Here is a 26,574-nt window from a genome sequence, read left to right as displayed (position 1 = left end):
TCCCCCTTCCCCGGTCCCACTTCCCCCGCCCCGGTCCCCCGTCCCTTTCCCCTCGTCCCCCCCCGCCCCGGTCCCCCCGCCCTCGTCCCCCGCCGCCGTCCCTCTGCCCTGGTCCCCTGCCCCCGCCCCGGTCCCCTGCCCTCCCATCCCGGAGAGCCCCGCGCAGCCACCGGGACCCTTCGGGGGGAGCCAGGCTCTGCCCGGTAGGACCCTCGCCCTCCCCCCATCCCCTCCAGCATTCCCACTTTTCTTCCCCTGGAAGAAAGTTAGCGTGGCACTTCCAGGCCTGGCTGGGGTCCCCTGCGAACGCCCCTCTGGGCAACACCGCCGAGGGAGTGGAGTCGTTGGAGGCTGCCTGGGTACAGGGATGCTCGGAGATCCCTAGGCTGTTCCCAGTTGTATCCTTCATGGAAAAGGGTCGATGCTGCCACTCCACCGAGGCTGTGCTCTGTGGGGTGTGGGTCAGGCAGCGTTTTGGAGGAGCTGGTTTGGCTGAGCCACCCCAAAGGCAGAGGACTGGCACGCATGCAGGCGAAAAGGCTGCGTTTCCCTAGGCGCATCGCAGCCTGCGCGCCAGCTCTGCGCTGGTTTTATGCCAAAGTCATAATGTCCAGTACAAGGGAGGGGCTGTGGAAGTCAAGAGCTGCTCCAAGGGGATCACAGGGACCCGGTGCCACTGTCCTCTTGTGCCCAGGCAGCAGCAGACGTGACTTACATGGGGACGAGTGCTTATTGCTGAAGTATCCCAGCTTTTCCTGATAATTCCTGATAATATATATCATTGTTTTTACCAGCGTGGCTCTTCTGACTGTCACACCCATCAAATGTCACCTTAAACGAGCAAATGAAGTGTGTGTATCCATTAATTCTTGGCAGGTGAGGGACCTTGGCTGGGTTTGTGCCCTGGGCCGGGCTGCTGGAGTTTTCTATGTTGACATCTGCTGATTAGGATTTAGGGAGACCATCTTTTACTCCTAAAAGCCTAGATGGAAAAAGAAGGAGGAGTCTATTTGGTGAACTCTTTAACTTTCTGTACACAATCCCTGACAGGACAACTGGTAAAATCCTTGAATATTTCTTCTTGGGATTAAGTCCCTCGTCATTTCCCCCACTGTCCTCTCTGTTAGAGGTGCAGTGTCCAGCACATCCAAGGCACCGCAGTGCCTCAGGAACCGGGACTGCCCAACTCCTGAGGGCACCCTTTGGTTGTCTTGGGCGTGCCAGGGTGCCTGTGGAGCCGTAGTGCCTTCACCAAACCCCATTTCCTCGTTTTGCAGCTGTACTTGGTGTGTTTGCAGAAGTGATATCCTTGAGGAGGTTATCGCGTGTGTCTGTGCATGTGGGGGGATGAGGGTCAGGCTAGAGGCAGCAGCTTGCTGAGGGTTTAGACTCCAACTTTACGGGAAAATGATGAGTTACTCAGCTCAGACAGCAATTATTGCTCCTTATTACTTACACTGCAGTACTGCTCGGGGTCATTTATCCTCATCTAATGCACAACAACAAAATCTTTGTCCAAAGGTCTTTCTCGTCTGTCTCTTTCAATCTGAATAGAAGAGCTTTGCTTTCTAATTATTATGATACAGCGCAATGTGTTTCTAACCCCCTCTGGCTCCAGAGAGGTTGAAATGCCATTGCTTTCCGTGGCTTGTCTTGCTGCCTCTGCATTTGCTGCCCTTCCAGAAATGTTGAACGAGCTGGCTGGAGCCCTCAGGACTCGGCAGCTCTGCCTGCAGCTGCCCGTTTCCCCCAGCCCCAGCTCGGAGCAGCCTGGGTCTCTAATGTACTTTTTCAGTGTGTTCAGCTGAAGCAGCAGAAAATGACTGCTGTAAACAGGCTAAAGAGAAATGTGTGGGAGCAGGGAGCAATAAGCACCGGTCTCCCTCATTAGATGATCCCAGGGGGTTTACTGGCTAATCTGCTGTTTGGTTTCCTCTTCTTGGACTAGGAGGTGCGCATCCCCTTTTAGTGGGTGATCGTCCACATTTAACATCCTGCTATCGCTCAGCCTCTGCCTGGTACGAGTTTCCTCCTCACCTCCCGTGGGTTTTACCTCTGTTCAGTTGAAAGAGCTGTGGAGGCAGCACCCTGCCTGTGTCTGATGTGGGGTTTGTGTCTAATGGGTGCACGATTCTGCGGGGAGGTAAGGGCTCAGGAGTCCTCCGTGGGCTCCTCAGCTTGCCTGCACTCCGCTCTTGCAGGCATACATTCATAGCTGTAGGTGCGATGGCAGACCAGCAACCAGAGGTGTGTGCAAAGGATGTGAGAACCAGAATCCATCTGAGCAGGGAAGATGTGTAACACGTTCAGTGTACCTTCTGTTAAATGTTCAAGGGGACCTCAGCTGAGCTGGCTCGATTAAAATAAATGGAGGCCTCTATTATCCCCTTGCTTAGCAAATCTAGAGATGGCTTAAAAGCTGTTAAAGAGATATTCCATCTTCTCAGCTGCCTGAGTGTGGAGGCATGTGTGTGAATGTTTGTGTGCTTTCTCCTAGCCCTCTTTACAAGGGGACAATGGTCCTGTAGGTCCCTTCCAGTTGGAAAGCAAGGGGTTAACCGTAAAAGCACTTGAAAGTATGTTTGTAGAGCAAATACACATTTCTGGCACCCAGAGGGTACAAACAGCCTAAATTTTACTTTCCTGCCTCGTGGGAAATCTGAGTAAATGTTTGTACAAGGAGCAAGTCGGTCATTTAGGGGAACAGAGGATTTCCTCCGGCCAGCAGCTCTGCTTCCTCTGCCTTGGCCATGTAAGGGCACTCTGGGAAGAAGCAGTGATGGATGAGCAGCCATATGGAAGAACTCATGCAAAAATATCCTGCACAAGTACGGGTGCCTGCAGGAGAAGCAGGGACGTGCGAGAAGAAACTTGGTTTTCCCATCCGCTACCTCCAGCTACTATGGCTTATTTAAGAAGAAAAAGATGGAAGGAGGAGGCATGCACGATGATACCTGGAGAAGCTGCTTAGGAAGATCACATCTTTGCGTTAGACGTATGTTGCTTTTCTCGTGTCTGGTTTTAGTGTCTCTTAGGGGAGGTCTGGCTGTCTGCTGGATGATGCCACTCTGCTTTGGTTCAGCGCTGCTGTTTATACTTGCAGTAAATGGTAGATGTCCTGTGCCAAGCGAGGCAGATCTGGGTACCTTGGCATGGATTTGGGAGTGGGACATGGAGGGAAGGTGGGTCCCAGCTGAAGCAGCTGCTCTGGTGCAAGTGCTTGAAAAGCCGAGGTTGGGGACTGGAGAGCAGCAGCCAGAGAGACCTGTGAGCACTGCTGGCATGGCAGCTCTGGGCGTGCTTATGGAGCCCCAGATAGAGGGGGCTTGGTTTGGTAGGGGCTGTGCTGTGGTGGGGTCTGTCCTCAGTCCCACCTGATGGGGCAGCCAGGATAGATGGTACTTTCAGACCCTAGAAATCACAGCAAGGTTAAAAATGCCTGTAGGCACCTTCTGGTCAAAGCCTCTGGGTCCAAAGGCAGGTGTTTGCCTGCTGACCTCGCTGAACCCGAGGTGGTCAGTGGTTTTCCAGGGCTGTGTCTGTATGAGAGAACTTGGGAAAGTTGTTCTGAATCCGTGAGGGATATGAATGAAAAAAAACCCCAACAACCCCAAACCAAAACAAAACACAGAAATAAAAAAGCTTTGATGAAACTGGATTCTTGCTCAGTGTGAACACTCATCCAGACCCAGGATGGCTTCTCCTGCTGGAGATGTATCAAATGGGATGTCTCAGTTGAGCACAGGGATGGTCCCTGCAGCTGAGAGCCTGTTGTTCGCTCCTATGTTTTCCATTTTCCGGAGATGAATGGGAAGATGCTTCTTTGGCAGAGCTCACGCTGAACCAGACTCTGTAGCTAATTAATAACCAGTTCCTCCAGGCAAGATTACTAGCTTAGACATTTATCAGCTTCCAAAAAGTCAGCCTTGTGGATTGCAACAACTGTTGCTCTGGCTGCCCGTGGGGATCCTGGCCTCACTGTTCCAGGAGAAACCGCAACAAGGAACCCTAACACTGCAGATCCAAACACCCTGTGTTTTCAGAGTGTTTATGGAGCAGAGATAAGAAGGAATTCTGCTCTTGTTTTCCTCAGCTGATGAGTAAAGGGACGCATGTGGCTCTGGCAGGAGGCTGCAATTGGGGGCTCAACAGGGCTGTCAGCAGGTCGTGCTGCAAAAACCGCCACAGGGGAGTGCCTGCCAGCACACCTGGGTCAGTGGGAAGAGGTTTTGTGACCCCCCCGCTATCCCATTTAACAAAGGACCCAACATGCTGAATGTCCTCCTTAGAAAATACTGTTGGGTTCTGGCATGGCTGTGTCACCCTTTGCTGGAGAACAGCAAAGTAGGTCATTGCTTGCGCTCAGGGCTCTATCTGCTCTGCAAAAATATTTACGGCATCTATTTGAATCCTCCCAATTCTCCATCAGCGACCTCTCCCTGACCTCCACGCCTGGTTCCCAAGTGCTGAACTCTATTTGTTTTGGAGCCTGTTAGTGTTTCTTTTGCATCCATGCCAAACTGTGCTGGAGTGTGGAACATCTCATTCATCCTTCTTATGAATAAAAAAAGGCGAAGAGCCATGCTAGGTCTGAGCACAGGTGCCTCTGGCCTGGTGTCCTTTGACAGTGGCCGGTGACAGGGACAGAGGGCAGGGACAGAGCAACCCTTCCCGGAGCTGTACTGCTGCAGCCTCTCAGACTGGGATCCTGAGCTGGAGGTTGTGCTTCGAAGGCATGGATGGATGCCTCCCCTGGCATTTACCTGGTCCCTCTTGAACCCATCAATACTTTCTGCCTCTGTAAAAGGGTATGAATTCTCTGCTGCAGCTGCTCTGTGGGAAAACATGCTGCTTTTCCTTTGAGCCTGCTGCCCTGTGATTTCCCTGGGTTCCTACAGCTCTTGTGATGTGCTTGCTCCCTGGTACTCCACTCTGACTTCACCTGCCTTTCATCACAGCTCTTTCCAGGCTAAAGACTCCTCCTGGTCTATTGAGTCTCTCCTTGTACAAAACGCTTTTAAACCCCATAGTTATCTCTGCCCTTCTCTGTGCATCTGATGTGTATCATCTCTGAAGGGGGAGCCACAAGTGTGTGTGGCTCTGTGGTAGGCGTATCTGTAGTGTAACAGCCTCGGCTGACGTTTTGGGTTTTGGCCACCCCAGACAGGCAGCTGTTGGCTTTGTGGTGTTGTCTAGTGTGACTTTGGCTCTTTTCTAAGTGCTAATTTGCAGAACTTCTAGTGCTTGTGCAGGAAGGTGATTCCCTGCCCCTCCCTGGCCCCCTTTTGGGTTAGGTTTTTTGTTGTTTGGTTGGTTGTTTTTTTTTCTTTTTCTGATCTAATTTTTTATTGATTTTTTTGATAATTTATTGATGCTAATTTTCATCTGACATTTTATCGTTGGGTCAGTCAGTGCTGCAAGATCCTCCCGCAACTGTTTACAGTCAGGTTTATATTTGAGCGTGCTGGGTGATTTGCAGTCATCGCCATCACTTCTGTATCCCTGGAATAACAGAGAGCCTCGTGGGACCACACAGAAGATGTTTTTTTCAGTGTTCTCCTGTTTGTCTCCTGTCTTCTAATGCAGGAGACATCCCCCTCTTCGTCCTGTTGCGTCCTGGTCTGGCGGGTGGGTTGACAAGCCTGCCCCTCTGGGTTTATTTCTGTAAGTCTTTGTATCCTTGAACAGTGTGAAAAGACTCTTCCTCCTCCCACGTCTCTCTATTATTTTTTGCTTTCAATAGAAGGGAGTGTTCTGCAGGGGTCTGGAGCGCAGAGAAGTTTCTTCTCTATGCTTCATCCCTAGCTGCTTATAGCAGGAGAATTTTCCCAGCAGATCATTAGCAAGAATTAGCACCTTCCTGATCTCGCAGCCTTTTTCTTTTTTTGACGTGAGCCTGAAAAATACTGGGCACTGGCAAATTTGGTAGAGGGTATAACAGCTTGGGGTGAGGGGGAGTGAGACGCCGCCAGGATCGTGTGCGGTGGGATACCAGATCCGCTCCTGTGAATAGTGATTTTCAAGAGTAATGAGCTCTGCCTTGACAGCGTCTCCTTGCTCATCCTGATGAGAGCTGGGAACAAATAGCATTGTCCTGCTTGTAACCAGCCATCTACCACGATGAGGATTTTGGCTGGTTCCCAAGGTGGAGAGGGTGACATTGGTCCCAGGTAAGCTCCATGTGGGAAGGGAAGCCCCAGGAAAAAACGGATTGGGCAACAGCAGGAGGGCAAAGGACTTTTAAACCTTGCTTTTGCTAGAAGTGAGCTTGTCCCCTGGGCTGGAGAAGCTGCCACTGCCTGCAGAAGGGTGCACTAGCAGGAGCCAGGCTGTGATGGAGCATTAGGATTTGTGGGGACTAAGAAGAGTCCTCGGGCGAGAATTATAACTGGATGAGACCCAATTGGCTTTCTGACCCTCCTCATGGTGCCAGCTGCTGGAGCAGGGACCCGTGGGACAGCCGAGGGGTAAGTCTGGGCAGTGAGTGTAGCTGCACGGGGAGAGGCGATGCCAAACGGCCGTGAATAGAGGAGTGGCTGAGGTGTGGAGACTTGCTGTAGTGTTGGTAGGAGTTATATTCCCCTTCTTAAGCAGGTAATAGTAGAGGGTTGGCTATTGGCTCCAGGAGCAGAGCTGGAGGCTGTGACAAGTGAATTGCTCTCTTTTTAGCTTAATAATCTGTTTAGGTTTAAGATTTTTCACAGTTGGTTGGCATGAATCATGAGCCTGGTGTTATCCCTGTGTGCAACAGCACCCTGTCATTAAAGGCCGGGTGGTTTCCCAGGGGAATCTGGTGTGCCAAGCCTCCAAAATCCCCAGTGAGACTGATGGGGCCTCGCAGTGAGGGACCATTTCTTGCTTCCACAAGCGTGAGTCCTGGTTGCTTGATTTCCTGAGCATTGGGGATGATTCTGCTTTTAAATGAACTTGCACGTGCTCCCAGGCTGCCTTGCAAACCCAGCACCGTGATGGAAAAAAAGGGTCATGTCCTTTGCTGGGGAAGGTCTGGGTACTCTGGGAAATTTGCTCCGCAGCATATAGCTCCTACAAGGAAGATATACTTTAATGTTTTAATCCATAAATAGCCCTGAAGATTGCTGGGTCAGGAGTTTTCCAGCAGGGTTAGTGACTTTGCCTCAGCAGGCTGAGTGTGTTTTGGATTTTCCCCTCCTTCTGAGGCTGCGCATGGCCGAGATGCTGGGAAGGATGCTGTGGGTGCTCCTGAGCCTGTCCCTGGAGGGAAGGGTGGGGCTGGGTGGCTGGCTGCAAGCAGAGCTTGGCTGGAGCGTTGTGCCTGTCCTATCCTTGGCTGCAGATCCCTGGTGTCAGTGGTTTGCCTCCCGTGGGGAATCTTCACCTCTGGAGGAAGGCAAGTGAGGGAGGTCCTGCCCGTCCTCCTGCAGCAGGAGCCCTCCTGGCTGCAGGAGCGAGACCCTGGGGACCCTTGCCCAAGGACACTGGGGTGGGGGCAGAGCTGTGGCCTTAGGAAAGCAGGGGTCGGCTTGTTGTGCTGTAAGTGATCATCCGAGCTGCCTTGCACTCGATTTGCAAGTGTCCTGTGTCCTGCTCTGCCCTGGGCACCGGCATCTGGGTGACAGACACAGTGGTCACAAAATCAAAACCCCTGAGAATTCAGTGGTGCCTGGAAGCTGGTGGGCTTGGGAGCTGGAGCCCAGGTTGGTTCCCTCCACTAGCTGCTGCACTTTCTTCAGCTTTTTCTTTTGGTACTACTTAATGTTGCCAAGCAAAGATGAGGAGACAAGTGCCTTTTCCTTCCAGGAGGTTCTTTGAGAGGGGCTGAAGCCTGTTTGCTGCCAGAAGTTGGGGGGTGTTTTTTGAATTGCATCAATGTCTGCAATGCACTCTTGCTAAGGGATGGGAGTTTGGGCTTGCTGTGGGTGGCCCATGGTGCATGCCTTCTCCTGTGCTTCTCATCCTCCTCCCCATCAGCCCTCCCCTGCCATCTTCAGCCTGTTCTTCATCCCACACGGTTGCAGTTGTCTCACAAACCTCTGCAAAAGGGAAGGATGGGACATGCAATGCCAGAAGTAAAATAGTGAGGGGGAAACTGGAGGCTTGGTGCACAGGTAGAAAGGGCTCCCAGGGCTGCGGGTGTCCCCTCTGTCCGCTCCCTACCGTGGCACATACCTGTGCCTCTGGCAGAGGAACAGGGAGCGGGAGCGCAGAGATGGGTGTCAGGAAGGCATTGGGATCAAGGTAGTGCGCTGCGGAACGAGGTGCATGTCAAGGGATGAAACCTGGCCATGTGGCAGCCCCAGCCCAGCTTTGAGGAGAGGAACCAAGTCCCCCCAGCTGCCAGGAGCCAAGGCTGTGTAGGATGTTCTTCCCCTCCCTCCTTCCTCCCAGTGTCACTGAGGCTTTGCAGTCACCAGGGACATCACCATGACTGGTTTACCTTTGGAAGCACCCCAGCACTGCCCAGGCCCTCCTTGCAGGATGCTCTTGAGGAAGGGGCTGGCTGTGGCTTGCTCCTCCTGGCTCCCTTGCCCTTGGCAGGGCCACCAATGGATGGCTTCACTGGCCTCCCAGCTGTCAGAGCTGGAGGAGCTGAGCCTGCCTGTGCCACTCCTCTGCTTGATGTGCTGCTGTTGGGATCAGAGAGGAGTGAAAAGGTTTCTCAGCGGGGCTTTGCCTTCCCTGAGTTTTGTCCTGTTGTACAAGGCGTACACGTGCATCAGGCCAGAAGGGAATGGGGAGACATGGGGCTGAATTGCTAATACAGGGTTGTCTAATAAGAAAAACGGCTCTGGACCTGGAAGGTACAATTTCTACTTATATCTTCTAGAAAATAGCATTGCCAGCGGGAGGAAGGCTTGTGGAGCTTTGCACTGACTCATGCTTCCTGTTAATTTTCAACATGAAATACACAAAATGCTAATCTTTCCATGAGGCCTGTGGTGCTAAATTGCCTGTGCTTGTCGCAAGTGAAACGATGGATGGGTTTGTCACGGGGCTCAGCAGTTCTGTAGAAGTTTGGACCAACAGCAGCCCCTGATGTGAGCAGTCCGACTGTCTGTGGAAATGTAAATTTGAATGCAGGAGTTTCATCTGGGAGACTGAGTGCTTCATATATTGTGTGTATACATCTGTGTGTGTATGTGTGTTCTGCAGCTGTTGTACCCACAAAACATGATTTGGGCCAAAGCTGCTCAGAGTATCTGGAAATGATGGTTTGGATGTTATGATGGGCTTGTTTATGTCCCCCAGAGCACTTTAAACTCTTTAAATCAAAAAGTATTAAATCCATGACCATCATATAAGTGACAAGAAGCTGACAAAACAACTAAGTGAGATGGAAGGTGGATGCTTGTGGCCACAGAAGTGTTTGTGAAGTAGAGAAAATGATCTTATTCAAAGAAATAGACCCCCCCCCCCATCTTTCCCTGATTCCCCTTTTCCATACCAAGCTCAGGGTGTTAGTGCCTGGGGCTTTAGGGCTGATCTTTTTAGCTTTTTTCCATACATTATCAGAGAGTAACTTTGCAAGTTCATGAGTTCATCATTCCTGTCCCCCTGGTTTCATCTGTGGGGCTGCCTGCAATAAATGGTCCTTTCCTGTGGTTGTTCCACGTAGGCATGGCAGGGGCAGGCTCTGCCCGTGCAGCCGGCAGCATTTGTGTTTCTTGTTAAGGTCGGCAGTCAATTCTGTTTGCAATGATTTATCACTTGGTTATGGGATTTGTGCTTTGAAAATAGAATAGATGTTTTTAATGCTATATTCAGGAGGGGGAAAAACCCTATCACCCTGCCTGCGTGGGTGCTCCTCCCCAGCACGGCTCCTCTCAGAAGGTCATTGAGGTACCTGGAGGGTACAGGACCCTCCCGTGGCTCTGGACACATCATCTGCATTCCAGAACTACTGATCTCTATGAACGGCATTACTGGGTCACTGTGTGACCTCTGGGGGAGAGAGAGGGTACGGTGGGATAAGAATCTGGGGCTCTTCATCTGACAAGCTGAGACATAACCGACAGTGATGTTAGCTGGTGCTCACAGGGACAGAGAATGTGTGCTGCTGAGGGGGTAGCAGAGGAAGAGCTCTGTGCCTGGAACGAGCACCCCAACTCTTCCACAGGGACACCCCTGCAGGGAAACCCTGCCCTGAAAGCTGCTGAGCTGTCTGGGGAAGGGTGATGGTGCGCGAGACATGCCTGTCATGGGACCGAGCCTGCACATGTGTTTGCCCACGCGTGTGCAGATCTGTTGTTTTCCTTCCCTGCATGGTCTTTGCCCTCTCCTCCATCTGGGCAGCAGTGCCAATGCCTGCAGCAGTTGTGTGTCACTGGTGCAGAGCAGGGGGCTGCCTTCCAGCCCAGCTCTGCAGACCGAGCATGCATCTCCCCAGGTACTTGGGCCATTAGGAGACCCCACAGGGAAGTCACTCAGAAGAAAAACACAAAAACCAAAAAGAGAGGAGGGGAACAACTGTAACCCGGTAACCATAAGAGCTGTGGGAGGAGAAACAAATAGAAGATGATTGTGTGTGTTTTAATAAATATGGAAAAAGAAAGAGCAGAATTTCCTGTGTGGCTTTGTTCACCAGAGAGGCTCTGAGAGCCTGGCGGCAGCTGAGCTCACCTTCACTGGTGGACCAAGGATGCAGGGCCAGATTCTGCAGCCACAGCTGGTGAAACGCTGTGGCAAGGAGAAGACATGGCAGGGTCCTTGCTGCCCTGGGGCAGGCTGCCTCTGCAAGCCCTTGTAAGAAGTATCCCATCCCTTGAGTACAATCTAGACGCTGCTGCCCTATGGTGGATCTGGGCCAGCAAAGAGCAGCTGGGGGCTCCTGCCCCACCAGTGCCTGTCTGCTGCCCAAAAAGCTGGATTTAGCCTCGCCATGGTGATGGCCAGGCTGGCTTTGCCTCTAAGAAGTTGTACCACAGCCCTATGCCTTTTCAGACAGCAAGAGAAAGGTCAGACCCTGCGTCTAACTCTCATGCCACCATTGCTGTCAGCCAGGGGTTGTCCTTTCTGTCCTGTTAGAGGTGACAGGAGGCATAGCAGCAGCTGGCTGCATTGTTGCAGTACGTGCTGGGTACCAAATCTTGAGGAAAAGTGGCTTTGCCTGAGGATGTTGAGCTTGGTCACAAGGTACCTGCTCTCCTGGCTACACATCCAGACTCCCTGGGGATCCTGCTGGAGACAGGATGGAGTTGGCACAGACAGCTGCCAGCAGGACCTCACACCTCTGGCTCCTTTTACAGCATGGAGTAGTGGGAGAGGAAGGATTCAGACTGTAGACTATGCAAAAATTTGCCCCAAATGGAGGTTCAGCTGTTTCTGCTGTTTGCACACCCCAGCCCCTAGGAGGAAGGGAAAGGCACTCGGGGGAGGCCTTCAGTAAGGGGGTGTCACTGAGAGCTTTGGAGCTCCTGATGGTGCCTGGCAGGTTGGGGCACTTGCGTCATGCAGGTACCAGAACGTAGGATTCTGGGATCTGTTGATGACCCTGAGTGGCTTGGGGTTGGTTTGTGGTGGGAAGCAGGAGGATGCTCTGTGGTTTCTGTGGTGTGTAGCATGCAAGGAAGCAGAAGAGGAACTTGGGTTGCGTCCTTCCTCTTCTTTGACATATATAGTCAAGAATAATAACAAAAACCCTAAAATACATTGCAACAAGCTGCAAGCCCATAGAGTTCCAACTGAAGCAAAGCTGTCTCTTGGGTACTGGGACCCCAGATAGCCTCTGGTGAGCTCCACAGGGCATGCACATTGCAGAGCCCCCACGGCCAGGCGCAGCCCCAGCTGACACAGGCAGATGTGTGGGCTGTCACTGGTCTTCTGCCTGGAATCCCAGTCTCGGAGGATGGTGCTGGCAGCAGTGCAGCTTTTCTGTGTGCCCCAGGTGGAAATACAGCAAGGGAAAAATGTGATTGCGACCAGCCCACACATGAGAAAGCTTGCTGAAGAAACCCAAGGTTGGTGCAGCTCTGAGGTTCCTGCTAGAGCATGCTCCAAGGGGCAGTTGTATTTGCTAAATGCTGGGATGGTGACTGTGTCTAGCTGCAGTTTAATGGTAGGAGAGATCAATGGGGAGATCTGGTTTGAATCACATTCGGCTTGATCCCTGTTCCCGTGTTCCCAAGAGGCTGAGCAGTAGGGTGTCCCCCTCCCGGTGTGCCGATCGCTGCCGGGGAGCTGGCCAAGCTGGGGGAGAGACGGTGTCGTAGCGAGAAAGTGGAATAGTGTTGAGGTTTCCATATGCTGATTACAGAGTGCATTTTTAGTGGTACATGGTTCTGGAGGAAGGAAGGAAAGGGATGATAAAAATAAAGCTGCAGTCCTGTATTTAGCTATAAACCACTTCGGGATTTTTTTTTTCCCCCAGTAGTATTTGAAGACTATGCAATAAACAAGCTTGTTCATGCATTTTTTATTTTATGCCACTATTGCTTTGAAGAAGTAGCCGGGTTGCTGTGGCATTTCTATAGCTCAGAATCCCTATGTTTGGGCAGAGAGGAGGGTTGCAAATTCTGTGCCAATGTCAGGAGATCTCTGTGCAGTGTGTGCAGGAGCACTTTTTTCTAAGACAGTGATGTGCAACAGATCTTAGAGTCACTGTGTAATTGATAGACATCTTTATCAGATAGGTGCATGCAATATTTGTGTTACTGAACTTTCATCCAGAATAAACAAATGTGCCAAATTTTTAAAATTCTGAATGATTTCATATGCGAGAATAAAAAAAAGAGTATGTCAAAATGTAGCTGCTACTGCAGATGGGAGAAAAAACTCAGATGCAAATACATAGCAGAAACTGTGTTTCCAGAGGTACTGATACAATTGGATTTTACTATAATTTCTTAACGCTAATGAAGGACAGTGGTAAATATTTGCATTGTTTCGTTAATCTGACCCATGAGCTGAGGCCAAAAGAGATGGACTAATTGAGTTTGAAAAGAATCATGTGGAGTTTAAAAAAACCCAAGGACAAGTGTTTGACATTTGAAGAGGATGGTTGTGTATAGCTCTGAGCATCCTTAGCTTTCAGTGGGTGCAGGATAACAGTGGACCTGCCTGCCTGGCCCTCAGGCAGTGGGAGCTGTGTGGAGTGCAAGACAGGCTGGCAGCTCTGTGTAAAGATGCCCTTTCCATATGGCAGTCGGTGTGGCTGTGGCCGTGCAGCTGTAGCACTTGGCCTTTCCCCTGGGAAAGGAAACAACATGCTCCTTCAAACAGGCATTTAATGATCAATGGAGATGGCTGTGTGTTACAGTCTCCTTCAAATGCGATTATAATCACCCACGTTTGGAGTTAGGCACCTGGCTCCCTGCTTTAAAGTATGCTGTTTAATAAGAAAGTGGATGATTTTTAAGAATTTGTATTTTCTATCTCTGAAAGTCCAGTTGCTGTCCTGGCCCCACAGCATTAAGAAATCACAACTGGGCTGGAACTTTGCTGGGAGTGGCCTGGAGAAACGGTGCTTTTGGTGTAATTTATCATAGTTGAGGTCTAAGAGGAAAGACTTAACTGTGGGGGTTTTTGTGATTAGGTTAATGTTAGGTCCTCCTTTGCAATGGGAGCTAGAGATGGTCAGCTAGATTCTGTTTGTATCAGTCAATCCAGCAGGAGTCCTTGAGTTGACAGGAGTTTGGCTTGATTTCTCTTAAAGACCATGTTTTGGATCAATGTATATCACAGAATAACCTCCCTGATGCCCAAGGCCCTGCACAGATGCGTTACTCAGTGCAGAGCCTTGGCTGCTGTATGCATATGGCAGCTAAAAGGAACTGAAAAGCTCTGGGGGTAGAGAATTCAGTGGCAAAAATCATCAGTGAAAATCACCTGAAGCGCTGACAGTGAGCTGCGTTGCCTTCTGGGGCTGTGTTCAGCAGAAATTTTGCATGCCGGTTGCTCTTCCAGAAACTCAGAAACAATGGCTGATAAGGACTTTGGAACCTGGTCAGCTGGGAACTTATTTACAGGGGTTTGAGTTGTTAAAAGTAGAAGACAGTCTGAGGAGCCTCAGATCACATCTCTGCAGCCAGCAGCAAAGCCCCTACATTTAAAAAATACAAATAAAAAAGCTCCTTATTGCCAGTTTAGTATTAATCTGGAGCTCTTTTGCCTGTATATAGCTTATGCAGCATGTACTGGTGGCAAAGCTGTGGGAAGGCGGTAGGAGTGGGTTGGAGAGGCTTTGGGTGAGACCCTTGGAAGTACATCTGACAGGAGTTGAAGCCTTTCAGCGATTTGCCTGCTTCACACTCCAAAGTTACATGTGAGGGACAATGCATCAGCTCACTGCAGAGGCACCACATCTCCTCTTCCAAGCTCTCCCTCTCCTTCCCACTTTCCACAAAGGGTTTATGAAATCGGAGTTCCTGTCATGGCACTGATAGCTTTCACTGATGAAGCCAGAACCCAAACGATCAGGACTTGTGAGCTTGCTGTGTGTCTGTATGCTGGCTTTACAGCATGGAATGACTTTGTTGCCTTGTGAAAGGAGGTTTCAGCTTAACCCTGATCTGTTATAATTAGTAGCTCTAGCTGACGTGGGGAGCAGTGTTGTACCCATGTTCTGGTTGGTGAATGTTGTTTGAAAAAGGAGACCAAAGACAAGCTCTTAACACTCTGAAACAGTAGTTTAGAGCTGGTTGAGTTTCACCTCTTTCCTGTGTGGCTGGGCAGGCTGCATGTACCTGTCTGTCCAAGCAATCACCTTGGGTCTCTTCCAGGCATCGCAATCCCCCTGTCCCTTGATCGGAGACATCAGCACGCCAAGGGAGGGGTGATCTATCCTCCCGGCCACGACACTTGGCAGCTGGACAGATGACTGACTCATCAGTGTTTGCAGTTTCTCGTTTAATACTGGGGCTGTTCAGATGATTTAAGTCCAGAGAGAAGGTTGTGCTTCTGCTTCCAGCACGGTTGTGGAGCCATCGCCTTGGCTGCCTCCCATCCGTACTTTTCTTTGTCGGGGAAGGCGGGGGGAAGCTGGGGGTGGATCTGGGCTGGGTTGTCAGCTGTACATCTATCTTGCGAGCGGTTTTATTCTCTCCTGGCGAATGGGCTTCTCCATTGGCTCCTCTTGCTCTCCGTTTTTCGCCTGCTGAAGAGCAAATGTCCTGTGCACAGCGCTGCCCTGTGCAGCGGGCTGCGGGGCGCTCCGAGGGACCGCGCTCCGCGCCGAGCCCACCCCGCCGGCCCCTCGCCTGAGGCCGGCAGAGCCCCTCGCCACTCATGCCCCCGGGGGGAGCGTTCTGCAGGGGGGGCACCGCCGCCTGCCCCGCAATGTAATCGCAGCCGGCGGGCTGCCAGCCTCTCCCGGCGCGGGGGGCGCGGTTCGGGGCAGCGCCGGGCGGTGCGTGCTGGGTGCGGGTTGCGTGGGGCCGGCCCCGAAGGAGGTGCCGGGGCGGGCGGCGGGGTTGGGCAGGGCAGGGCAGGGCGCCCCCCCCCCCCCCCCCCCCCAACATTGCCGCTGCCCCCTTTTCTCCCGCAGGCTCTCGTCGCCCGGCGGCTGCGGCGACGGGGACGGCGGCGGGAGCTGCAAGAGCGGGGTCATTCTGGACATCGCCGCCCTGAAGATGACGGAGCTGGAGTCCGAGGTGCTGCCTCTGCCGCCCCGGTACCGCTTCCGCGATCTGCTGCTGGGGGACCAGACCTTCCAGAGCGACGACAGGTTCGGGGCGCACGGGGGGGACGGGGGCGTGGGGACAGACCGGGAGCAGGGGAAGGAGACAGCCACATGCCTGGGGACACACGCTCCCCGGGGCTGGGGACACACGCTCCCCGGGGCTGGGGAGACACACCTGGGGCTGGGGACACGTACCTGGCACACACGCGGACACCCCCGCTCCGGGGAGGACCCCCACCGGGGGGGGGAGGGGGCGGGGGGCGCGGAGCTCTCCGCGGTGCTGAACCGCGCCGGTGCGGAGCTCTCCGCGGTGCTGATTCCCGCGGCGCGGAGCTCTCCGCGGTGCTGACAGCGGCCCCGGCGCGGGGGGGTTACGGGCCCGCAGCGGCTGGCGGGCGTTGGGATGCGGGAGCGCTGGGAGTCTGTGGGCACTGGGAGGTGTGCGCAGGAGCGAGGGGGCACTAGGATGTGCGTGGGTGTGCTGGGGATGGAGGCCAACGGGGGTGCGTGGGGGAATGCCTTGGATAGCAGGCACCGGGATCGTGTGGGTGTTCCAGAGCTGGTGGACGTGCCAGAGCTGCTGGACATCGGGAGTTGTGGGTTTACTGGGCCAGAAGACATTGAGGTGTGTGGGTGTGCTGGGCAGCTTGCTGTGTCTGGGAGTCCCGTCAGGGGTTGGCAAGGTTGAAAAGGGACCACTGTCCGGGAGATGCGTGGGATACGGTTGGTGATGTGAGAGGCTGGTGAAACTTCCTGTTAAGCCCTATGCAGAGTTTGGGCTGAGCACATAGATTTATTTAGGGGGTAAGGCTCATACAGGCTATTCTCAGAGGCTGTCTTTGCAGCAGGCGATGCTGATGGGAGCGGAGTAACTCTAAAGAGCTGCTGTGGATGTGGTACAACTCTCCCTTTGTTGGACTGTCTAGAGAAATGGCCTTTATGGGTTGAGCACCAAGCCTGCTATTTCTGTACTGGCTGGCAGGGATTTATTACCATGTTGAGCGAGCTAAAGCAAAAGGAGCAATGGCCTGAATGGCAAGTGAATTCCACGAGCAGAGCATTTAGATGGAGAGGGACAAGAACAACCCTCCCTTCAACTCTGTTCATATCATAAAGTTCAAAGAGCTACAGTACTAATGGGGAGTCAGTAAGATTTTAATCTTCTCCCACCAATTAATTGCATGATGTACACAGAGAGAGATGTAACTCTTGTTAAAAAAAACCCACCACCTTTAATTGCTGGTGAGTTAGCCTTTGGCTAGCTGCTGTATATTTCGTACACCTGCATCAAGGCTTTTGTGCATCTGTGTTAAAAGATAATGTCATTTTTTTAATATGTACGATTGTCATGCAAACAAAAAAAATTAACTGGACTTTGAGAATGTGGGATTGACAGATGTTCTAAATAAGTGTTCCTAACTTTTCTAGCTGCATGAGAATTGATCTGTCTCCAAAATGAGTCTGTAATAAAAAGCCCAGATTTCTTAACAGGCACTTAAACATTAATACAGTTTTATGGCATAACATGAGAGGTTGATAGGAAATTCTTGCTGCAGAAAATGTCTGGATTGCAGAATGTTTATGATATGGTTCATTTGGCTAAGTTTGAAGTTTAGAGTTTTAACAGTTTTCATATTTAAGTATTTAAATGGATCTGAAATACAGAATCTGCAATTGCAGATTCTTTTTTCTGTGTTTCACTGGTATACCCCTTAACCTTCATTTTCCTCTAATTTGAGTGTTTCTGATTCAGAATGTCACTTTAATTCTAGTGTGGAGATACTCTGGATTATTTTGTTAAATTTGTTAGCCTTGTTTCTCAAGGTATCTTTGTTTCACTGGGTTTGTGTGCTGATATTTTTAGTTGTTTGATTTTTCTTTTCATCTAGAAAACACTGAAAAGTTCACAATGTGTTTGGGAATGCAAGTCTATGAGCACACGTTTGCTATTCACATGCAGTCCTCTTGACCTCACTGGGAATTGAGGTGTGCCACTGTCATAGGCTTTTGGAAGTGTTGCTGTTAGGCTTCAGTTTCAGTCCAAGTTGTTAATGATACTGGGACCTTGCAGATGAAGCAAGTTGCTGGAGTAATTATGACTAGTAGATTAGTCTGTTCCAAATCAAATGAATAAGGAGCTGATTTAGGCTAGCGGATGAAAAGCAGAAAGCCTTTTTGCTGTGCTTATAAATACTAAGCAGCTCAGAGATATGCTTTGAAGTGCTTTGTTACAGCATTGACAGGAATGTGCTGAGGAAAATTCCTCCACATGCATAGTATGAGGAACTGTGAATGGTAAAATAGAGCACATTGGACTTACAGATGTAACACTGAAGGAAAACACCCACAGCACTAAATAACTCATTTATTTATAAAAGCAATGCTAAAAATATTAGCGTCTCAAATATCTCTTTTTGAAAAACTCCCCTAGAATGATAGTGTGCTGATGAAAGTGAGGAGGTTTCTGGGGTCAGCAGAAGCCTAAAAGGATAGGAAGCCATAGGGAATCCAGGTTTCTCTGCTTCTGGGGAATTAGAACTGCTTCTGTTAGAGATGTATTAATCCATCCTCATCACAGAGGATGCTGAGGAGACACCAGCACTGGGCTGAGATGAGAGAATGAGGTAATGCTGGAGCTTGAGGAGACAAGAGCTTGCTGGAACAAGTAGATAATTAGAGAGCTGTGGTATAACAGGAACAGAGAGCGTGTCCAGATAACCCAAGGAACTGTAAGGATTAACCAGTGAATATGAGGTGGAATAAGTAAAATAGGCTGCTCCTACTTTCCCGTCCTTTTTAGAATGCAAAAGGCGAAGGCAGTCAGGCTAACTAAGAAGGGCTTACTCTTGGGCAGGTAGGCTGATTGACATGAGAATTAAAATAATACTTTGAATGTTGTGTGGAGGATGGTAATAAATCAACCAGGAAGCAAACAGGAAAAGACTGGCTAGAAGAGGAATGGGGAAGGTAAATGGATTTGTGCAACAGAGGGAGAAAAGCCTAATGGCAAGCAAATCTAGAGTTGTCAAATGGAAGATGGAAGTGCTTCTTCCAACATCTTCTTATTCATCTTTGAAATGGAAGACTTGGCTGAGCTGTATTTCAGCGCAGTACAACTCTGTTTAAACACCATGCTTGACTTTTTTACAAGGCAGGTCTTTAGGTTCTAGAAACAGGATTAACTGTGATTTGGCTCTGAGTTTCCAGAGGACACAAACAGTTGTTTCAGGGCATAAAATGTGACTTACAGGAACTGGAGGTAATTCCTCCTTTGGGGAGAGAAGGTTCTTTTGGGGAACATTGCAGTTGCCTCAGTTGTCTGGCATAAGTCCTATCTGGTTCAGAAGTTTCTTTTCCCCTTTTTGGAAGGTTCTGTCAATGTTAATACTGGGAGAAAAAGATCTTTTCTGCTCTCTTATGGCAGTATTGCGTTTTTCATCTCACTGATGTTTTGCTGTCATGAAAGCACTCAGAACCACTGGAATATAGCAGTAAAGGCAGAGGTTAAGATGTCAAGCCTGTAACAAAAAGAAGGTGAAGAACTGGGGGCACAAAACCTGCTTGTGCCTGGCTTCCCTTTCATGTGCTTGGCACATGATTCCTCCATCCACGGGAATCCTCCAGGCACTGGTACCTGTGTGTGTAGGAGCAAGGCCAAGGGGTGCTGGTGGAAGGGGGAAGGAGCTGAATGCAGCATCCCATGGATGCTGCAAGTTTGGGCTCTGTCAGGAAGGCTTCTGTTCTGAAGTAATACTGGTATTTGCTGATGAAAGGCAGCTGAGAAAGCACATCTGCTGAATTGATAAATATTGTTTTATACCACAAGCTGTGGCATTCCTTTGATCTTTGCTGTCCTGACTATGGCAGTTTTTGATCTGCATTCTCTTTTCTTGGACAGTGCTGACAACTGGGTTGAGGCATGTATAAAAAAAGCCCATAAATAAAATTAAACTGTATCTCAGAGAAGTGCCATTAGAAGCTTATTTGTTGCCTAATTTAAATAGTCTGAATACTTTCCAGAAAATCGTCATTAGATGCCACAGTCCTATTTACAGTAGCAAAAAGTAATGGATGTCACTTTGATTAAGTGCATTTTTCTGAGGCTAATTATCAGCAAAGAATCATTTTGATGGATGGGGATGTTTGGAAAAGCTGCCTGTGCAGACAAATTCAGTGACAACTCTATAAAAATTTTAACATCTCCTGTTTCAAATCAAAGATTTTTTGAATGTTGCATAACCAAGAAAAGAGAGGCTTTGAACAACTGGGGCGAATTTTTTTTTTAAGTTTCTACTTCAGGGTTAGATAGCTTTGGAAAACTTCTTAGTCTGTTAACTGAGATCTGGTCTTTGCATCTTGAATTTGTCACTGAGTGGTGGCTCTAAATCATAGGTTGGATTATACTTGGCACAAACAAACTGGAGTGCTGAAATATTAGGCTTATAGGATCTTATCCTTTCAGTTTTCATGCTAACATGCCCCAAGTGACTTCCTCATCAAATGCATCATTACATTAATGGAGCTGGGTAGTTTTGTGTCCCTGTGTCAGGTTCCTTGAATACGTCTGTGGCTGAATCCCTACTTCATTGCATTTGATTTAATGGGCAATTTTTCTCATTTTATTTGGAAGATGCAGATGCTAATTTGAAAATTCCCGTCTGTTTCCAGAAGTTAGAGACATTTATTTCTGTGATGGTGAGCTAATGGCCAGTGGTTTAGGTTCTGGACTGCAATGTCTGTTCAGGCTGTACCATCTGCGCTTGTGAAGGTTTGTACTTGGATTTAGGAGATCCAGCTCTGATGCCTGTGTGCCACAGATTCTCTCTGGTGAAGGCTTTTCATCTCCCAGCAGTTTGATCCCTTGCTTGTGAAAGCAGGATGAAGGTATTTATTGTCTAATGCCCATCCTTCAAGAGGGTGTTAAGACCCAGTCTCCCACCAGCCCTTTGTGCGGAATCTCTCAAGGAGTGACTCAGTCTCAGCTGTGATGTGTGAGCCCAGCTCCAAACCAAGTGATAAATAACACTGGTGAAGATGGTGGGATCCAAACCAGAAACTTAGGAGTGCCTGTGTGACCACTTGAATTGAATTGCTTCTCCTTTGCTTTTTCCACCTGGCAAAGCAAAAGCAAAACATTTATTAATTGGATTAGGCTGTTTTCCTGAGTCAATGCTTTGTTGGAAAGTTTCTGTCTGCGAGTACCCAAGCAAGTGTGTACTTGCAACTGCTCCTGAAAGCTCAGCCAGCCTGCAGCAGTACCACTGCTTCTGGTCGGAGGGATTGCTGCTCTGTGTGGGCTGCTGCCGATCCAGGCAAGTGACATATACTGGCGTGGCTCTTTCCAAAGCAGATGCCTACAGCTGTGTCACCAAAGCTATGGACAAGACCAAGCTGAGTCCCCAGGTGCCAGCTAAGTTGTTGGAGACGCTGCCAGCCAGGAACACTAGAGCTCAGGGGGGCAGACAGTATACACTGCACTGCTCTGATGGGGCTCATTCCTGCTCTCTGAATGAGGGGGCAGGATCATCCCAGACCACCAGTCATCCTGCATGGCTCTTCTGAAGCATGGTGCCTTAGGTCCAAAGTAGCAGAGCTTGTAGCAGTGTAGAGAAAAAGCACCTGGGGTAGGGTGTTGACCTACTTTAATCTGCTGCCAGTCCCATCCACTGTCTTGCATGGAGGAGTAACCAGGAAGCCGGCACTCTGCAGTCCTGGGTGGCCAGGTCCTCTCCGGCGAGGGGGGCTGCAGCAGGTCCTCTCGCTTCACAAAGGCAAAATCAACATATGTTGCCGCTGGATTCCTCAGCCCGGCTCCAGATGGGATACACCTGGGGTGAAGAGCATGTTGGAAGCCTGGGGCAGTTTTATACAAAGGATTTGGGTAGATATTTTTCTTTTAATGATAGATAACATCTTAAATTGTGATTTGCTTTTTCAGTTGTTCTGAAAGGCTGCAGTGATGATTACTAATGCGATGTCTTAATTGAAGTGCTGTTTGGAGTTTTTAAAATGGTTATTTCCTTGTAGCAATTTGTTTGCCTTTGAGTAGTCATCTTAAGTCAGGAACCCCTGGACATCAACAGGAATATTAGAAAAGTTATGAAAGTCATAGAGTAAGAGAAGAAATACACTTCTCTCATAATTATATCTATTATTTTATAAAAGAATGTCATTACTCTTTTCAGGGATATTGGTTTTTTTGTCAGTAATGGACCCTTGCTAGTAATAAACATAAGTGCATGTAGCAGTCTGGTGGAATGAGTGGAGATATCCCTGGAGTGCTGCAGTATGTACAGCTGTGCCCTGATGAAAAGGAAGAACAACACTGATTTTCAGTTATTTAGCACAATTTAACACTATGGGCTCGAGTTTCCATCCCTCCCTGGTGTATTTTTTTCAGTTTATTTTTTCAGTTTGGTTTCTATTCAATTTATTGGGAGGCTGGGCTTGAAAGGGAAAGTGGTGTGTGCCGTGTTACCCGAGAGTACCTGCCCCAGTGAAGGGCAAAGCACGAGCAAAGGTGGCAGAGGGCCAGGTCCCTGCTGAGGGCAGTGGGTGTAGTCCCGGCAGAGACTTACGCCAGCTGAGGATCTGTTTTTTTGGCTCATGTTGTGTGCAAGAGCAAAGGGGAAGGGCAGGGCCATGGGGAGGAGTGACAGCCCTTAATCTAGCAGCAAGCGCCCGGTCTCCAGGCACCCTGTGAGGTGGGCATGCTGTCAGGGGATCACTTGGGTGGCTGACATTGGCCTTGCTGAAGGAAAATGAAACACTGGCTAAATAAGCATTTTTACTCCCCTCGACCAGTTGTACAGGACACACAGAAAGTCCTAATGGAAAACTTTTCCTGCAGTGAAACTGAGGAAATGGAGTGCAGAGTGGCATGGAAAATGTTGAAGTCTTGGGTCCTGCCGTGGTTAGCTGGGGCAAATCTCCTTCTACGTGTTCTTGGCTTGAGACTGAAGCCTGGTGGGGACATTGCCAGTGTCTCCTGGTGCAGCTTTCTGCCTGGGACCTGCTGGAGCTCCAGTGCTCAGATAGACGGCTGCTTCAAGTTGCTGGTAAAGAGCAGAGAACAGAAATCACCTGCAAGCCAGTGGAAGAAACTTGTTTACATGTAAGACCTTGGCACAGATCTACAAGGGATGTGGGTCCCTTTTGCACCAGGGAAGCATCATGAATGTCAGTCTGTGTCCACAGGTCTGGTAAAGAAACAATGATATTTGTCATCGGAGCAAAACCCTGTGCCTGCAGAAATCAATGGGAGCGTTGCCGTTGGCTTGGGTGAGGGCGGAGGGTCAGGCTGAGACCAAAGCTGTCACCGCTGCTGTGGTGACAGTGTGAGAAACAGCTTGGCAGCTGGAGCTGTAATTGCAGAGAATGCATTAAATTTTTCTGCTATGTTTTCCCACCACTTTGTCTCATCACAGTTGCATCTTTGTTCCCAAGGGAAATAATTTATTGCTGTTCTGAAGGTGGTGCTCATTCCTTTTCTTCTGCACAAACTGTTCGGTGGCTGCCTGCATGTAGGGAGCGTGGAGCTCAGGCATCCTGCGCTCACAGCCTCGGGGGAGATGGGGGCTTGACTCCTGCCGCACCATCGCTGCCTTCTGCAGCCAGCCCTGTCCTAATGCTGGCTCTGCTTGGGTGTGATCTGCTCCCTTGTTAGACCCTTGTGTGGTCATGGTAAAAGAGATCACAAGCAGAGCCTAAATAAATTGGTTAGTGAACTCCCCCTCCTCCGCCCCATACATTCTGCTGTAAGGCAAAGCATCTCAGAGACTTCATTTTGTGGTAGGCTATGCAGCAGAGGGGTTTAGAGAGGAATAAAAGGCCTGAAATTTGAATCAAAACATCTCTGTTTCTGAGAAGTTCCACCAGTAGAGAGGATTAATTCTTTATTGTCTACTGTTTTCAGCTCTGCTTATCAAGAGACACTCACACACATTGCCTGCCGAAGCCCGGCGGCTAATGCAGATTTCCTTGCCGCTGCTCCACTGGCACTTGCTTGGATCCATAGCAAGGGTGTAGGTATTAATTTGCAAAGAAAATAGCTCATATTCCTCCTGACTGAGGGCTCATATAGGTCATACAGGCACTGTCCAGATCATCCTGCCAGCTCCCTACAGAACTGTGCTGGCCGCAGCTTGCCTGCAAAAGGCTGGCAGTGCAGGCTGCTGGGCAGTGCAAGGCTTGGCAGCACCAGCCTCCTAGTCCCTGAATCTGGAGATTTCTTCTGTTACCACTCTATTAATTTGCTGCATTGCTGCAATAAAAATAATTTTATCTTCCATTCTTGCTTATCTTTCAGAGAGTTCAGAGTTTAGATTACATTGCTCCATCATACTTTGTGTAAAATGATGATGTTGAATTTCATCTGCTATCGTGACCTTATTTCTTTTCTTTGTGGAGCATTTAGTTGTCATTTGCACCAATTCACGGCGGGCTGCTGTACTGCAGGGAGATGATCAAAGTCCAACCTGCTAGAGAAGGCAGGTCCCTGGGGGTGAAGGTCTGTGGGGAGGTGGCAGTCTCTGCTCTCCTGTCTTGTCCCCACAACCTCATTGTGGGTGTCTTAAAATCTCCCCTGCATAGCGAGAGGGCTGGGAGGAGGTTTCCAGGGTTGCAGGTCCCCTGGATAGGCTTCAGCATGCCCCCTTCAATTATTCTAGTTCATAAATAATCAATAATAAAGGAGTTTGTGGTGATAGAGTTGAAATATGGGGCTTAAGTCTCAGCGGGACAGATAGGTTGTGGACATTAGCAAGTTACTAGCAGATTAAAGAAAAAAAAAAAAGTCTTTCCAAACCTCTCAAACTGAGAAAACCTGTCCCTTCAAGCAGGAAGCCTGTAGCAGTGGGCAAAGCAAGGCTTTGCAACAGTTAGCTTGCAGGCATTTTAAAGAGTTGTCTTCTGTTCTAAAACTACATCAGACTTTTGTTGCAGGGGGCAGGCGCACTCTGCAAGGGCCGTCCACAGCGTTCTGGAAGAACTCCAGGAGCTCTGAGTTGGCTTTGCCTCTTTGGACTGGTACTGGGGCCCCAGCTGCATGGTCTTGCTTATGTCTTCTTCCTAAATACAGACCATCTGGTTCTCCTCTGATCATCTTTCGTCAAGAGTCTGTCTGGGGCCATGCTGTTTGCTGACAAACAGGACACAGAAGCGATGTTCTGTGAGTGGAAGCTGTAAAGCGAAGTCTGCAGACAGGCAAAACACATCGGGACCGTGACATCTCCGAAGCACGCACTCTGTGGTCAGTTCCTGGGTGCTGGGTGCAAGCCTTCTGCTTCAGGAATGAATGTTTCTGCAGTCAGATGGTATTTGCTGCGTGTGAGGTACCTGTACACAGGCGTGTTTTCCTTTGATTTTTCTATTTTCTATGATTTTTTCCCCATTGAATAGGATCCCTCTTGCAATGGAGAGGGTGCATCTTGCTCATGCTCCCTCCAATCCTATGTCATCGTTGTTTTTCTCTGCCTGCTTTTTTGCAGCAGTTGTGTGGGCGTGCATATACGCGTAGCATGATGTAGAAGTAGCCACGGCCACAGCCTTTGAGAGTTCAGAGCCAGGCCAGGATGTGGGTGCAGCCGGAGGGAAGGAAGGAAGGAGGAATTGTGCTGGAAGCTGAGGATAACAGCATATGCTGAAGCGAGCCCATTACCGGTGGGCAGCTCGTGGGGTCAGCTGGGTAAGACAAGGAGTGAAACAGCAATTAATTAAATGAGCGAGATAAGCGATTTGCTTCAAGAGTGCAAGACTGAAGTGTGGTGAGACGGGGGACATGCGCAGTGAGGTGTTGCCTTGGTGAAGCCAAGAGGTTCATTCACCTCTTCCCTTTGCAGGGTTGTTGTTTTGGTTAATGTCTTGCCTGTTGTGAGCTAAAAAACAGGGAGAGCTGGCCTTGTACTTGAATGTGTTAGTTTAGAAATAACCTGCTTTTGCTTGGTGTGCAACTGCTGCTTGCAAAGTTGGGTGCTGGTGCAGTGGTGGCTGCCTCACAGCGGCATGCTGCTGTGTGCCTCGGTGTGCTCGGGCAGGATGGAACCAATGCTCCCCTGGCTGCCTGGCATTGGAGCTGCTCCCAGTTGTGGTGTGGGGAGCAGCACTGAGCCCTCACCTCTTCCCTCAGGGAGCAGAGCAGCCTTGCACTACCCAGGAGGGGTTTGTGTCCCCAGGTGGGGCATTGGGTGTTGCATGGAACCGATGGAGAAGAGTGCAGGGGTTCGCTGTGGCCATTGCAAACCCCCTTTGCTTGCTTGGGGGTGTCCATCTTGGACACGAGCTACTTTCCCACCCACATGGCATCGCTCCCCTGACCCGTGCAGGGCTGCCCAGTGTCTGACCCTAACCCTGTGCCCTGTCACAGTTGGTTTACCGAGCCAGATTTCACATCTACTGTTGTCAACAGTTTCTTTGTCACAGATGATTTTTGCTGCTGCGCTTTCAAAATACTGTGGTAGAGCCCTCTTGAGGACAACACAAAAATGATTCCTAGCCAACAAAACTCTCCAAACCCAGGGCAAAATTGTGATTTTATTTTTCCTTCCAGGAGTCTTCCCTCTCACCTGTCTTCTGGATTTTGGTAGTAGCTTTGTATAAAGCTGACTGGTGTGGTGCGTTCGTGTGTGAGATGCTGGATATGCTGCCTGTGGGGTGTGGGGGGATGTGGAGGGGTACGTCCGTGTCTCCTGTCTGGGCAGCAGTCCTTGTGCTCCCCCTGCACCCACCCTGATCCTGCCTGGGAATGTGCAGGGCTCCTGAGGAAGGTGCTGTCATCCTTCCGTTGAAACTCTTGGAGTTAAATGTGGACCTGCAGGTTGTATCCCCTCTTCCTCTTGTGCTGCTTGCTCTTCATCACACGCTGGTCCTGGTTTGCAGAGCGCCGTGACGAATTCCTTGCTCCAGGCTGGGGCTTGTTGCTTTCCTGCAACACTGGGCATGGACACGGATATGGTGTGACTGTCAGCCTCTGCTGTCCGGTA

The 26,574-nt window shown here is 49.9% G+C and overlaps 1 protein-coding gene across 7 annotated transcripts in view; it reads left to right on the top strand.

The window, feature by feature from the left end:
- Positions 1-26,574, top strand: part of KCNT1 (potassium sodium-activated channel subfamily T member 1) — a 102,664-nt gene that overhangs the window by 1,465 nt on the left and 74,625 nt on the right. For 5 of the 7 annotated variants that reach the window (XR_013930464.1, XM_080402174.1, XM_080402173.1 and 2 more), the window contains exon 2: positions 15,461-15,640. Coding sequence is in view for 6 of the 7 variants with exons in the window: in XM_080402174.1 (XP_080258300.1) it covers positions 15,461-15,640 (180 nt within the window). In the remaining variant the exon portion in view is untranslated. Of the gene's footprint in view, positions 1-12; positions 2,996-15,460; positions 15,641-18,679; positions 24,928-26,574 lie in introns of those variants that run through there. The other 2 variants (XM_080402177.1, XM_080402178.1) reach the window with 2 other exon arrangements.

The sequence above is a fragment of the Falco punctatus genome, assembly GCF_963210335.1.
Source record: "Falco punctatus genome assembly, chromosome: 9".
NCBI classification, from domain to species: Eukaryota; Metazoa; Chordata; class Aves; order Falconiformes; family Falconidae; genus Falco; species Falco punctatus.
Note: the sequence above shows the minus strand (reverse complement) of the source record. Positions and strands in the feature narration are given on the sequence as shown.